The sequence below is a fragment of the Meleagris gallopavo genome, chromosome 5 (genome assembly GCF_000146605.3).
Source record: "Meleagris gallopavo isolate NT-WF06-2002-E0010 breed Aviagen turkey brand Nicholas breeding stock chromosome 5, Turkey_5.1, whole genome shotgun sequence".
In the NCBI taxonomy this organism is placed as follows: domain Eukaryota; kingdom Metazoa; phylum Chordata; class Aves; order Galliformes; family Phasianidae; genus Meleagris; species Meleagris gallopavo.
The window spans coordinates 20934087-20947889 of record NC_015015.2 but is presented as its reverse complement, the minus strand read 5'-3'; the positions used below and the strand labels follow the sequence as shown (position 1 = coordinate 20947889).

Here is a 13803-nt window from a genome sequence, read left to right as displayed (position 1 = left end):
ATACAAAGGGATGGTCTTAAGTTGCCCCAGCTGCTCGGTCAGTGTAAATGCTGGTCTGAGCCGGGATGCCAGGATTTGACACTGTTGGTATTGGCAGCTCAGCACCAGCATCACATCCTGCCCCGTCCCTTTTGTAGTAGCCCCCAGGTCTGCATCTTCCATTACCTGCGTGCTCTGCAGCCCAGGTACAGGGTGACGGGCACTGAAAGGCTGTTATGGCTCAGCCCACATGCCTGCAAAACCCTCCTGCTTCTCCTTAGGTACCTTCGTGCAAGAGGAGGAATAAGGCAGACAGATAAACCTGGGAAACATATTGATTAGGCCTGGTGTTTGTGGCGGCATGCTGGCATACTTTGTTTAGCAATTTGAGCCTTTGTGGGTTTTATAGCTCGTTTCAATGCAGTTTATTAAGGGGAAAGAAGCAGAGGCAGAAGCAAGTGACCAGGGCCCCTTGTTCCAGGCTGGCAGCACGCAGGCAGCAGTGGCTGCAGCAGCGGCACGCACCAGCTGCCGGCAGTGCGCTCCCACGCAGCTCGGTTAACGACAGGGTAGCGGCCAGGATCGCTGTCGTACGGATTAGCTGGGAGAGCAGCGAGCTCCCCAGCTTGCCATGCTAATGGCCGTGGGCAGAGTGCTGCTCTCACCTGCTCTGCAGTTTCTCTCTGCTCCCACTCTTTGTCACCTTCACTGACGTATGTTCTCCAGCGGGTTGTGCAGTATCTTTTATTCACAACCAGATTGTGTCTGCATGCAAACCCTCCTTCCTCTCCACAATGTCCTATCCCCTCATACAGCACACTGCCAAAACACAGCTCCTATAAAGACTTTCTAGAAGCTCACCTAGTTCCATTAAATCCCTACTGAACGCATCAAAACTTAAAGCAACAAGTGCAACCCACTGGCCCAGGCCAGATGTATCTTCAGCTCAATTGTAGCTCTGAAAAGAAACTGGAGGAAACGGGATCTGGGCAGCCTGGGCCAAAGAGCTGGCACTACTCTGCCCCTTGTTTCAGCGCTGTTGTCAGCATGGCCAAAAGATTTTACATTTCCCCAGCCTGTCTGCATGTAGGAACACATTGATTTGGCATTACTGAAGCCAGAGGGCCCCCAGGGCAGTCGGTAAGCAGGGCTCCATTGTCCTGGCTTTGCCACAAGACTTCAGGACAATGACTGGAGTCTGATTCATGCTGACGCCAAGTTCCTCATCTGTGACAGAGCCCACGCGACCAAAGCCCACGTCTGTCGGTGTTCCTGGACCAAGTGATCGATTTCGACTTGGTTTCCCATGGTAACAAGGCTTCCTGATCACCGCCTGCACCTGCTGTCCCTCACAGCTTTTGTATCCTGGCTTGGGAGGGACCTGTAACGATGACTGAGTCCAGCTCCTGGCTGCATGTGGGAGTACCTGAAATTCAAGCCAGATTCAGAGCTGAGCTTCCTCAGCTCCAAAATAACCTCTACAGAAATTTCTGCTTGAAAAAAATTGGGAATTGGCAAAAGCTGGCCAGCAAAATGCAATGTAAATTGGGAACAAATACACATGCATGTGTGTATTTTCTCTGTTCTGCAAGGCACAGTCTTTTACTCAAAATTAAATGTATTTGACTCCAGTGAGTGTTTTAACTGAGTAAAGCCCGCAAGGCCCCGTTCCCCACACAGGCCAAGAAGGAGGTGCAGGCATGAGGGCAGTCGTGCATCTCTCTTTGTGCATTACTACAGCCAAAAAGAAGGTGATCATGGAGGAAATGTTGGGCTTTTTAAGAAACCAGTATGGCACGACAGTGCCTGCATCAGAACTCCTGGCACAGAGCAGCGCTGCGTCCTCCAATGCCACTTACTATTTCCTCCCCTCCTCTTCCCACAGTGACTCTCCCTCTGCTGCTGCTTGTGTACCTGATCTGACAGGGCTCGTGTGCAAAAGGATTCAATCATCCTTTGAACCAGATCCAAGGGATGGCGCTGAGCACTGGAACCTCACAATACTGGCCAAGTCAGCCACTCCGTGCTTCGGAAGTCATTCTCCCTGCGTAGAAGATGGGGGTGAGCGCTCCCTCCCACTGCTCCCCATCGCTCATCCTCCTGGTGTGAGTGTATAGACAGAAGCCGTGCACTGTTGATGAATAATGAACGTGTGATGTGCGTCTCTTCTTCTCGGCAAGCTGGAAATCCAAGGGCTCTTCTATGTGGCAATGGGAACATTGACTCAGCAGCAGAGTTCCAACCACCTCCTCCAAGACTGTCCTCCCCAGGGAGTGCTGTCAGTGGGGGGCAGGGAGAAGGAATGAGCGCAGAGGCTGCCAGCACCTAGGTGGGATGTGGCACTGCAGCATGCTCCCTGCCTCCAAGGAGGTCACTCAAGGCTTTTGGTTGGGGCTGAGGCTCTCTGGGAGACAAGCTCATGTGACCAGTGTACCCACCCAGCAAGGAAGATCTGTTCAGAGCATCCCCACAAACTCTGCTGCAGATAACAGGCTGGGACTCAGACACAGTACATGTTTTATTATTTAAAAAAATGCATAAAAACTATGACATGCTTCCCAAAGTTAGAGTCTCTATGTACATCTGCGCTTCCCAGGCAGCTGCAGGGAGCATAGCCTTCTGCCCTCACTGCCAATGTGTGCACTGCACAGGTTTCTGCTAAACTTTGTTAGCTGTTATTTTCTCCCCTGCATTGACAGCAATCCAGCTAAATGATGAAAAAAACCCGTACTGCCTGGGGTGTAAGGTTTTGCAGTTTGTGACCAAGAAACCATACTGGGCTTCCAACTGTAGGGCAGCTTTGGGTAGTAGGAAATCTTACAGAAAGGACCCGTGCCCAAGCCGCAGACTGAACTTTCCCTTCCCTAGGAAGGTGCTCTCAGCAAGGGATGAAACTGGACCCAAATTTTGTAGTTAGCCCCTAACCTGGCAACAGCCAAGAATGGGGCATCGAATGATAGGGTGTCCTGATACCAAGCCTGCAGTCTGTCTTGGCTCATTGGTCCCACCTTCGCCAACCTGGCAAGCGACGACATTGGTGCTATTTGTGTCTGAGGAAAAGCAGTGTGGAATCCTAAGTCCTGTGATACTGCTGAGTTTTCAGCACACTGAAAATAAAACAAATGAAGATCTAGCAAATTTTTAGGATAACTAGAGTAAGATGTACCTGCACTTCCTTGCTGGGAAACACTGCACAAAACAAATGCTGATTTTACATTAAAATATTAAATTATTAAAAACCACAAAAGCACTTGCAGTTACAGTGAGTCAGACATGCTGATTGAAAAACAAAACCCAAAGAGCAAAACCATCAATTTTGCCCTGTGTGGAAGGCTGCAGTGATACGGGTCTACAATCTGATTTGGCTTTTACAGTGTGCCAGAAGACCTCCTAAATAAGACAGCCAGTGGTTCTCAAGCTTTTTCGTGATAAGGACTCTCTCTTTAGAAAGAGGTTTCCCTGTTGGTTCCTTCCCCCCATCTCACACATACCTTCCCAAAAGTGACTTCAGACCTTCACCACAGCAGCTACAGCACTGGATTGTTTGAAAAAGTCAGAGGATGGTTAAAAAGAGAAAGATTAAAGAAATCCTACTTTCAAGCAAATACTGAATCCTGCTCCTGCTGAAAGTGATGCGTGTCTGCCATTCTTTATCTAAGCAGTCTCCTTCCTCTCCTGGAAAGCAGCTTTTGCATTAATTAGCACTGCTTCCCCACACTGCCGGCAAATCCTCTCTAAACAGTTTCCTCTCAATTCCTTTGAAGTTGGATTCTATCCTCACCCATGCCAGCTGCTCTCCCTCCCTTCCCATTTGAAGGCCAACTGCAAGGCTAGTCGGGCCCGAACCAGCACCAAACAGGAAAAAAAAAACACAGAAAAGAGGTATGAGAGTGGAGAGGGATGTTCCACTTTTTTTCTAATTTCATTGCTCCCTGCAAGTCTGAGTACCTTAAAAGAGCCCTGGGCAGAGGGAGCAGCGAGTGTTACTGCATGAAATGTGCCAGATGTTCAATGTTGGATGAATGCATATCTGCAAATCGCAGTTTGAGAACCACTGAGGTAGGCAAGACGTCTAGGCAGCACTGCTGAGTGAACACAAGAGGAACTTCCCCCAGTGTCCAGATGACGGTGTAAATACCCACTAGTGTTTTCAGAGGTACCAGTCCCGAAGTCACGCAGCCAGGATCAAAGACAACATCTACACGAGAGCGAGCACTGACTGAACAGAAGATGCGTTCAGCTCTGCTGGCGTCCAGCTGCCAGTGAGAAAGACCAGAGCAGAGGCTCTGACTGCCCACCTTGACTTTGATCTTCTTTCTGCGGGATGTGAACAGCCTCCCTCCCCAAATCCAAGGGCATGTCAGGGCTGTGGTCCATACAAGCTGTCCGCAACTGCAGCCCACACAGAAATGAAAGCTGCCAAAGCTGCCCAAGAGCTCCGGCCCATGCTGTTTAAAGCCATTCCAGATCCGGCATCAGAGACCCAGGCGACACGGCACTGTGGCTGCACACATCCCGTCCCAGGGAAGCAGAGTGTCACTGCTATGTACAGACTAACAACTTTTCTCTCCTTCTGTCTCCAGCTCATACAGAAGGCTTTTGTTCTCCCCTTCCTGCCCATCTGGATGCCTTTCACCCTCGACATCATCTCCAAGGCACAAGGGGCTCATGATGTAGCGATAGTCACTCGTGACAGCAGCAGCTGCTGCCCCAGCAATGGTCTCATCACCGTCCGTGTTTCCAAAAGAGGTGTGCACGGCAGGGTCACCGACAGATGACTCTTTGTCCTTCCCAATGTTGACATAGAGAGGGTCTTGGCTTAAAGAGAGTGTGGACATCCTCCCCCGAATCATTTCCAGTTGGGACCGAAGCACTCCAAAGCTTGGGCGTAGCTTGGGCTCAGGATGCCAACATCTGCACATGAGATCGTAGCTGCAACACAGAAGAGACACAACACATCTAGTCCTGCACATCCCAGCAGCAATTCTGTGCAGTGCAGCACAGGGCATCAAACGACGGGCCCTTTGCAGAGGTGAACAGAGCCAGCTCTTCACGCCCTGTCGGAAGGCTCCATCTCACCTCTGCAACACTGAAGCTCATGCAGTTCTTCAGCACTTCAAGGGTGCCTTGGAAAAGAACTGCTACCCTAAGGCCTCCAAAATCCCTAACATAGGACATGAGTGAGTAGGTTCTGACCTCCACCAGGGCACTGGCTTCACTCAGCAGAGAAAACAGAGAATGGCAAGAATTCTAGCTTTGGTGTGTGATTTTTTGCATAAAATTTGCACAACTTTTTTTTTTTAATAATGAGATTGGGTATGTCACTGGGGAGAGGCATTTATTTTTCCAATCACAATTAACAAACACCAAAACTTTTCCAAAATTCATTGGTTTTGGCCTTGTGTAGCTGATGGCACTTAGGCAGGTTTTATGGACTTAAAATCCTTGTTTCTCCCTATTTTCAAAAGCACTTTCATCAAAATAATTAGAGAGTACCAAAAAAAAACGCAAAACCCTGAACTTCAAGGCCTGCCTAGTGCTTTACTGGCCACAGGTCTCATCCTGCCACGCAGGCGGTGTTTATCCTGTGGTCAAACACCAGCTGAGAGTTCTGGTTGCCTGAGGGCTGATGCACGATGTCATCAACACCAGCATCCACACAGAACACAGGGTGATACCTCCAGCATGCTGGAGAATGGCCAGAGCCATCGTTCTCCTTCCTGCACATCACCCACCAAAGCCACAGCTGTGCTCCTGTTTCTTCATTGTCACCAGTTCTGTGGTGAGCAGTGCTGGCACTGGAAAACACCATGGACAAACAACCTCAGTTAAACTTGTAAGTGGAAAAAATCTGAAAACGGCCCTCCCTGGGAAATGAAGCATTTCCCAAAGTAAAGGATGGCCTTTACTTTGCTTTTACCTCCCTTGCTCTCTATCAGCTTTATAAGCCTCTTGGATTTCACACTAGCTTTATAGAAAGCTTCAATGCCTCTGTTATCTCAATCCTAAATTGCACCCCTTGTGAGTGGTTGAAATAACTGTAAGTGCTCCATATAAAACAGAAACTCCCTACTCTGCAGCAACAAATTAAATACACTCTTTTACCCCGCCCTGTGAACAGCAGAAATTCATTTGAAAGAAAAGGAAAAAGCTACCAGCTGTACAGGATCAGACCAACTGCCCACCAGGACCTTGCTGCTGCCAGCGGCCATCAGCACAAGCCGAGGGTGAGCATATAGGGAAGTGTTTTGAGCATATCCTCATGGATCTCAATCAAAAGAGGCTCAATGGCCTTTCAAAATGAGGTTGTATATTTTTTGGTAGTTTTCTTATGCATTTTTCTTCAGTGTCCAGCAGCTCATTGCATCCCTTCTCTATTTTTGGCCCTTATAGCATCTTAAAAGTTCCACAACTGGGAACCAAAGCTACTCACAGCAGTCAAGAGGCAGACATACAATGATTTTAAGAAGTGGCATAACTGTGTTTTCATTTAAGCTTGGGAACAGTCAAAATGAATTGCTGAGAAGACAAAAGTGTACAGCTTCAGTAACAAGACACAGATTATTCTCTTACATCGAAAAAAAGGAAAAAAAAAAAAAAAGCAGGGGAAAAGGAAGGCACATGAAATATATTCCACCATCATAGCAGGAAGAAAGGGGGAAGAAAGGGGACTTCTTGTTGTTCCTTTTACACAAAATGTACAGCTTTACAAGGCCATCAAAGCCAGCGTTTGTAGATATGCCACAGGAATAAGGCAGGAGCATGGGCTGCAACACACCAGTAAACTACCTGAGTGCTTCCTTTAAGTCTGGAAATGTCTGAAACCCATATCCACAACACTGTTCTGGTTTGGTTTCCACCTGCAATTTAAGTGGGACCTTGATCTACAGAACATTATATATATTCCTGTCTCCTACCTCTCTGTCATCCTGCTATTTCTATGTGAATATTAGATGCAATTTTGATAACTGGACCTAGGTTTGAAAGGCTCACACAGCCTCTGCAATCTTGTTTCCTTGTAATCTTGCTTCAGGCTGCACCATGAAACTCACCTCTTTCCTTAGATGCTGCCCTAAGAAGACAGGGAGCTTCTGGAGACATAGTTATAGTTTTCACACAGCCAAGAGCTTCTAGCATTGACACTGTTCAAACTCTTGAGCAAGCTGGCTGCTTGCAGAGCTACCACAGGTTCCAGGGAGTTCTGCCAGCAGAGAGAATTTGATAGCTAACCCAGAGACTCTATAGTGAATGCTTTTGTGTGATGGAAAGTGGATGGATTCAGGTTGCAGGGTCAGCCAGCTGCACCCGTTTCATTCCTGTACGCCAAACTTCTCAAGGAACCATGTGTCTGCAGGGAGAGGAAGTACTCACACATCTTCCAGGCACTCCGGCGGTTGCTTCAGCCTGTTCCCACTGATGAGGTAGTTGTAGATTTCTGCATTCTCAATGCCAGCATAAGGGGTTTGCCCTCGGGTCACAATCTCCCACATGGTCACCCCGAACGCCCACTGAAAGGGAACAGTACAGAGAACTGATGAACAAAGTTCCCTGCTTGTTGGGATTACGTCACGTGAGCAGCAGTGATGCTGGCTCAACTCTAGCTAGAAAACAAAATAAAATCAGATGCTGCTGATGCCAACATGTCGTCTGTTGACCAGTCCCATCCTGCAGTGGAGCAGAAGGCTCTTGGAGCTATTGCTGTCTCCCACATACAAACGTCTCCCAAACACCTCCTACTCATGGTTCTTGAGATGTAGCATCAGCTTTGTGGTCCCCAGCTACATAAAGAGTTTGATTTGGAGTTCACAAATTAATTGTTTAATACATGGAGACAGATTCTCTATTACTGGAAATGTACAGGCACAAATGAAAGAGTTTAGCCACTAAGCAGGGCAATGAACAAACTGCTTATGGCTCACAGTGATTTGTGCTGTACTCTGTACTGTCATACTTCTAACTTTAAATCAAAACTGCAAGGTCTGTTAGGTGGAAAAAAAAAAATATCTTCATAAGCAAACCCTGCCCAGTGTCTGTTGTAAACTGGCTGAACTGTGATCAGCAATCACTGAACACTGCCTGCAGTGGTTATAGCAATCACCAGGCAACACAGTAGCCAAGCTACAAGGCACTCTTGGTGTCCCTTCAGAGACACACGGGTAAATTCAAAGGCAAGTCCACAGGTTTGAAGGAGAAAACTAATGCAAAACCAAATCTGCAAAACCAGATCAGAAGGCAGCAAGGAAGAATGGATAAGGCATCAGAACAGAAAAAAATAACAACCACCCTCCCCTGCTCTCCATCCCCAAACAAATAATAACAGAAAAAAAAAACTCCCACCAAAAATTACCCCATGCCAAAGAGAAGCGAAGCAAAAATCTCAGACGAATGGGAGAAGTTATGGGGTGGAGTGTATAAGCACTGATGTATTCATTCCATGGTTCTACCAATGCCTTCTGTACGACGGAGTGCCATTGCTGTTTATGTACATGAGTGTATGCAATAGAGATTTAGATCACCTTCAGATTGTAACGCAGAAGAACAAGGAAAAAGAGTAAGGGACTGTTCAAAGAGTAGAAAATGAGAAGGATAGGGAGACAAGTAAAGGAGAGGATAGGGGGAAGAAGTGAAAAATAGACAAAGGACGAGGAAAATGAGAAAAGGGTTCATCACTTCTGCCATAAATCACTCATATTTTACATCTTGGGTTCTGAGAGCACTCAAGGCAGAGGTGACACTGTCCCTCAAACACAGACTACCAGGCAAACTCCCTTTCTCACCACCAGGGCCTTTCCCTACCCTCCACGATTACAGAAGGATTCTTCTACTTCTGAAAAAATACAAGCGGTTCCCAAATGCACCAGAGCAAAACTCACCACATCGCTGTGTGTTGTGTACAGATTATCCGCCAGACTTTCCAGAGCAAGCCACTTCACAGGTAGCTTGGAAGCACAGCCCTGGCGGTAGTAGTCTCCACTGTAGATTTTCTTAGAAAGCCCGAAGTCTGCAACACTCACATTCATGTTCTCATCCAGCCTATGGGAAAGTTTTAATGACTAAGAAAAGCAATTCACTGGCCACCTCAGGCAATAAAAGAGGTACAACCAGGACTACTTGGGCAGGGAAGTGAGGTATTTAGTCATCAAGTATTACCCAGAAGGATAATGACTTAATCTACTTGACAGCTGATGTGAAATAATTCAGTGGTCTCAAATCAGTTCCTTGAGACTAACAGAGAGATAATTAGGAATAAGGAAATAAACAAATGGCCATGCTCAGATGGCCTGCACTGTCATCCAAAGTGAACTCAGCTACTTTATAGAGGTTCAAAGATCAACAGTGTTTACCTGCATTGCTCACTGCTATCACTAAGGCCCATGCCCCATATAAGCAATCAAAAAACACAAGGTATTTGCCTAGATGCATATCACAGCTGCCAAAACTACATCTGCAAGCCATTCTCTTCAGGCCAAGTTAACGGCCTGAATTGCTCTGTCACACACTTACTTAAACCTAGACACTTCAGTAGGTAGTACGAGTAAAGCCCATAAAGACATCATGCCTCTAGGCTGCATAAAGGAAGTTGTGATGACACAGGCACCCAGCTTCCTCTGAAGGAAGACTGTTTTTTTAAAAAATAATTTAAAATAGGAAAACAGTAGGAGTTTCTCAGCAGTGTCAATGCAGGCTAATTCACCATTTTTCATTATGACTTATCAGCCTCCTGTCTGTACAGCTGGACACTTAGATGCCTTTGGAAATCTGTGTCTCACTGTAGATTTCATTGGTTGTTGTCATTTTGTTCAGAGGCAGAGTTCTGCCTGCCAGGATGGGCTGTTCCTTTCTATTCCCAAGAAAGAAGCAGAGAGGAAAGAACAAAAAGGGATTTATCTTCACTTCATAGCAGGCAAGGCAGTTTGGGGACATAAAAGCAATGTGGGATCATGCAGAATGTTCACCAGGCAATTATTTTTAAAGGAATTCTCCACATTAGCCATTCTTCACCTGCTTTCCAGGAAATCCTACATTTCTTATACTGTGATAATCAAGTCTTCAAAAGAGATGCAAGGAATAGAGATTTCAGACTATGTTTAAAGCTTCTTTCTTTCTGACCCAGACAAACCCTTTTTCTTCTGTTGATTACATCGTAAAGTGGAACAAATAGCCCATGCTGACAAACAACATTGTAATCAACCCTCTGAAAATATATGTATGTCCAAACCAACGATGGAATAGTTTCTTCTAAATATGGTCAGTTTGAAGCTCAGCTGAATGCTAACAGTAGACCCCTACAGTACCACCACCACTACATACACGTATGTTCATGGACAAGACTCTCCCATGACTGCTGTCAGTTAGATGCAAAGGCCAACATCCCCCAAGAGGATCCCTCCTCACTTCTGTTGTGTGAAAAGCTTCTCATTCCTCCCTCATCCATTCCAGTCTTTCTTTTCTCTAAAAATTCATGGTTCATGGTTCACTTACATGCAGTTCCGAGCTGCAAGGTCTCTGTGTATGAAATTTTTTGAGCTCAAGTACTCCATCCCACTGGCAATGTCAATCATGAACTTGAGGAGTGTCTGAACAGGCAAGTTCTGAAAGAAATAACTGAGTTACTTCAACTTTCAACCTCTTATGGCAGAATTGCAACATTTTCTACTAGCTTACTGAGCAGGGACAGGTTATAGGGAAAGCAGGAGTTGGTTCTCAGTGTGCATGGGATTAGATACTTCAACATCTGATCAGAGCTTCCTCTGGTGTCAAAATCTGATCATCTGCCAATGCCTCTGCAAGACCGAACCCGAACTGAGCTGAGCACGTTGTCTGAAAATCCATGCCCTCCCTACAGGAATTTTACAGTAAGAAAGACTTACAAAAGGATTCTCCCCGATCCTTGACATCAGCAGAAAAGCATGAAGGTCTCCATGCTTCATGAAGGGCAGGATCACCATGGGAATTGGGAGACGACCTTTGGGACGGCTCCGTAGACTGACTCCTAGTGAATACACACAGCAAAGGGGTTTTAGCAAATGCAGCAGGCCCAAGGGGAATCTTAGAGGTTACCATTACAATCTTAGAGGTTACCTCTTTTGAAACTGCAGAAAAAATGTGCATTTTTTGGTGAGTGAGCAGCACTGCTGTCTTACCAATCAGCTTAGTGACATGTGGGTGGTCAAACTCCTTCATACATGCAGCCTCCCGCAGGAACTCCTCGATGTCAGTGGAGGTAAAGATGTCCGCTGAAAGAAAAGGTCACTGTAAGTTTTCTTCCTTGGTTCTTCAGTGAATGGCTCCAAAGGACATTACAGATAATGATCTTCAGAAACTTGTTCTTTGTGGAGGTTTTGCACATCCTCCCAGACCTACAGCTAGATGAGCCAGTTTACAACAAGGCAGAGCCTGACACTTTCATCTGGGACAGTGGTCAGTAAGCATGCATCAGGGACAGCTGGTAAACTGCTTCTTGGCAGAGGAAAGAGCTGACAATTAGCAGCTTTTTTCTCAGCAACAACTTTCCTTGGAAGCCATAGAAATCACGTGGAGGCATTAAAGATGTAAGAATAAATTAGCTAAAAGGACCTAAACTACAGTCTCAGGAAGAGGAGATGCCACACAGAATTAAAGAAAATGCTAAGACTGAGGAGATGGCTGGAGACCCCAGCAGGGGTCACAAAGCTCAATTCATCTCTAATGAGGACAGCATGAGAGATCCATACTTCTCCATCTCTTAGCACAATAGTGTCTTGCTAGAGCTCAGATTTCTTAAATAACCTTAGTACTGGAGATCTTGGACCAAAATTTGTTAGTGACACACATCAATATGAATTTGGAGAAAACCATTTGTCACTATTAGTCCAGATTTACAGAAGTATGACATAATCAAGAATTAGCCCAGCAGAATACTTCCTCCACTGGTGCTCCTGAATTTAGTGAGTCCTCCACTTTCTGCTACGAGATCAGACTCAGACCTGTATGGGAATATTCATATTCTTTGCTTTAGGGAAGTCATTTAATATGATTCAGAAGACAGAAGTACATGATTTCCTTTCTACAGCCAGAGGAGAAAGGAAGGTCCCACTAGAGGGTAACAGTTCCCAAATCAGATGCTTGAAGGCAGACAGTTTGATTATCCACTAAACTCCTTGCAAACTGATTATAATGATTGCTGAGACTGGAGAAAAATGTTTTAATTTATACTACTGTGGTATCAGTATACTTAGCACAAACTGGCACTCTGTGGCAGCCAATTTTAACTTCAAAGGTATGCAAGTGTGACTCTGCTTTCAGTCAGTCACAGTTGATTTCTGCCTTACAGGCAACAGGGCTAAAATAACATAGGTTAACACATGTACAAATATATACGCACACACTTGCTTTCACTTATACCTATTAATTGCTTTTTGTGTCACACATTTCTACCTGATGAACGTTAGCTGCCCTTGTTCTGTACACTCCTACAGTGACTAATTGGAAGGGAGTTGGACTACTTTGCCACCTACTGCTGACTACATCATAGCACAAAGCAGCCCTGCCTGAGCTGCCTATGCCAGGTGTTGTAGTGCTCTTGTTGAATCAAGCAACTGAACGAGATCCTCTGCACACAAAAATTGCAGTTATAACATGCTTTTGGCTGCAATCGCCATGTGCTGGATGCTATACAACCAGCTGAAGTAATATAGGTCCTTCCCCAAAGAGCTTCCACTGCAAAAAGACTTAAAACGAGATGGAGAGAACACTGGTAGAAGGGCTGAGTGGGAAGCTCAGAGAGGAGTAAGGAAGAATGTCAGTAGATATCTGATAGAGAATGGGACAGACTACTTTTAATCCTTCCAAGCTCTCTTCTCTCTTAAGTACTTCAGGTAGCCCCACTCCCACTTACCTTTCAGCATCTTCACTGCCACTTTCTGGAAAGAGCCATCATCTAGCTTTAATAGTGCCTCTCGAACTGACCCAAACTCTCCTGTGAAAAGACCAGAGCAAGCAGTGAGGGAACAGCTTTTAGTGAGGAAAATATGATTCACAGCAGGGTCACACTAGGGGTCGCTGACAGGGAAGCTGAGTAAGCATAAGAAATGCAGCTACCAGCTTCATTTTTCATTCTGCAACTTGAGTCAGCAGTTTTCAGCACACTCGTGCCTAGAAGAGGTAGCACAATCAGCAGACAGAGGCCACTGTGCCAGCAGTTCAGAAAGAAAAACAAGAGGGAAAGCAAGCAATCCTCTACCAAGTGGACAGTGCAGTCACAGTATGGGCTGGGACCTCAGGCAGACATTTCTGGGGAAATCACATCATGAGGAATGCAGCCAAGTGAAATTCTGGTCAGAGAAGGGCCCGTGAGCGGGAGCCAGTAAGTGGATGGGCTAGATGAGGATGCTCCCAGTGCTGACCGTTCTTGGAGGTGACAGCTGTCAAAGCTGACAGCCCAGTAATGGTGCCAGCATTCAATCACTTGGGACACAATCAGGCCTTATCTCTCAAAATTCAGGGAAGACTTGCTGGCTAGACAAAATATACACCATCTTCTTCTGCGTGTGTGACACGTCAATTAATATAAGAAATAGTTTACCCTTGTGTTTTCTCTAAGGGAGATGGGAGGAAATGCAAACAGTCAAATCTTCAAATTATTTTAGCCTGAAGTGGCTTTACACCCACAGCGTAACAGACTCATTGCATTAGTTCTGGCTCTAGATTTGCTCTCCCTAATTTTGTAACTGATTACCCAATCCAAAATCTGTTTTGATGAGAGTCTCTGGTACTGAAGAGGAAGAAGTAAAACGTGGTACTCAAGATGCATACCCCAAAACGTTATCTTTCCACTGGTTTTTC

General features: G+C 45.9%; 1 protein-coding gene across 1 annotated transcript in view; it reads right to left on the bottom strand.

Moving 5' to 3' along the window:
- Nucleotides 1–2478: 2478 nt before the first annotated feature.
- The window catches only part of TYRO3 (TYRO3 protein tyrosine kinase), a 36630-nt gene continuing 25305 nt past the window's right edge, over nt 2479–13803 (bottom strand). Inside the window, exons 12-18 of the mRNA XM_003206482.4 lie at nt 12857–12937; nt 11124–11216; nt 10851–10972; nt 10462–10571; nt 8853–9012; nt 7351–7487; nt 2479–4911 (exon numbers count right to left, since the gene is read on the bottom strand). Coding sequence (XP_003206530.2) covers nt 4533–4911; nt 7351–7487; nt 8853–9012; nt 10462–10571; nt 10851–10972; nt 11124–11216; nt 12857–12937 — 1082 coding nt within the window. The 3' untranslated portion in view covers nt 2479–4532. The remainder of the gene's footprint in view (nt 4912–7350; nt 7488–8852; nt 9013–10461; nt 10572–10850; nt 10973–11123; nt 11217–12856; nt 12938–13803) is intronic.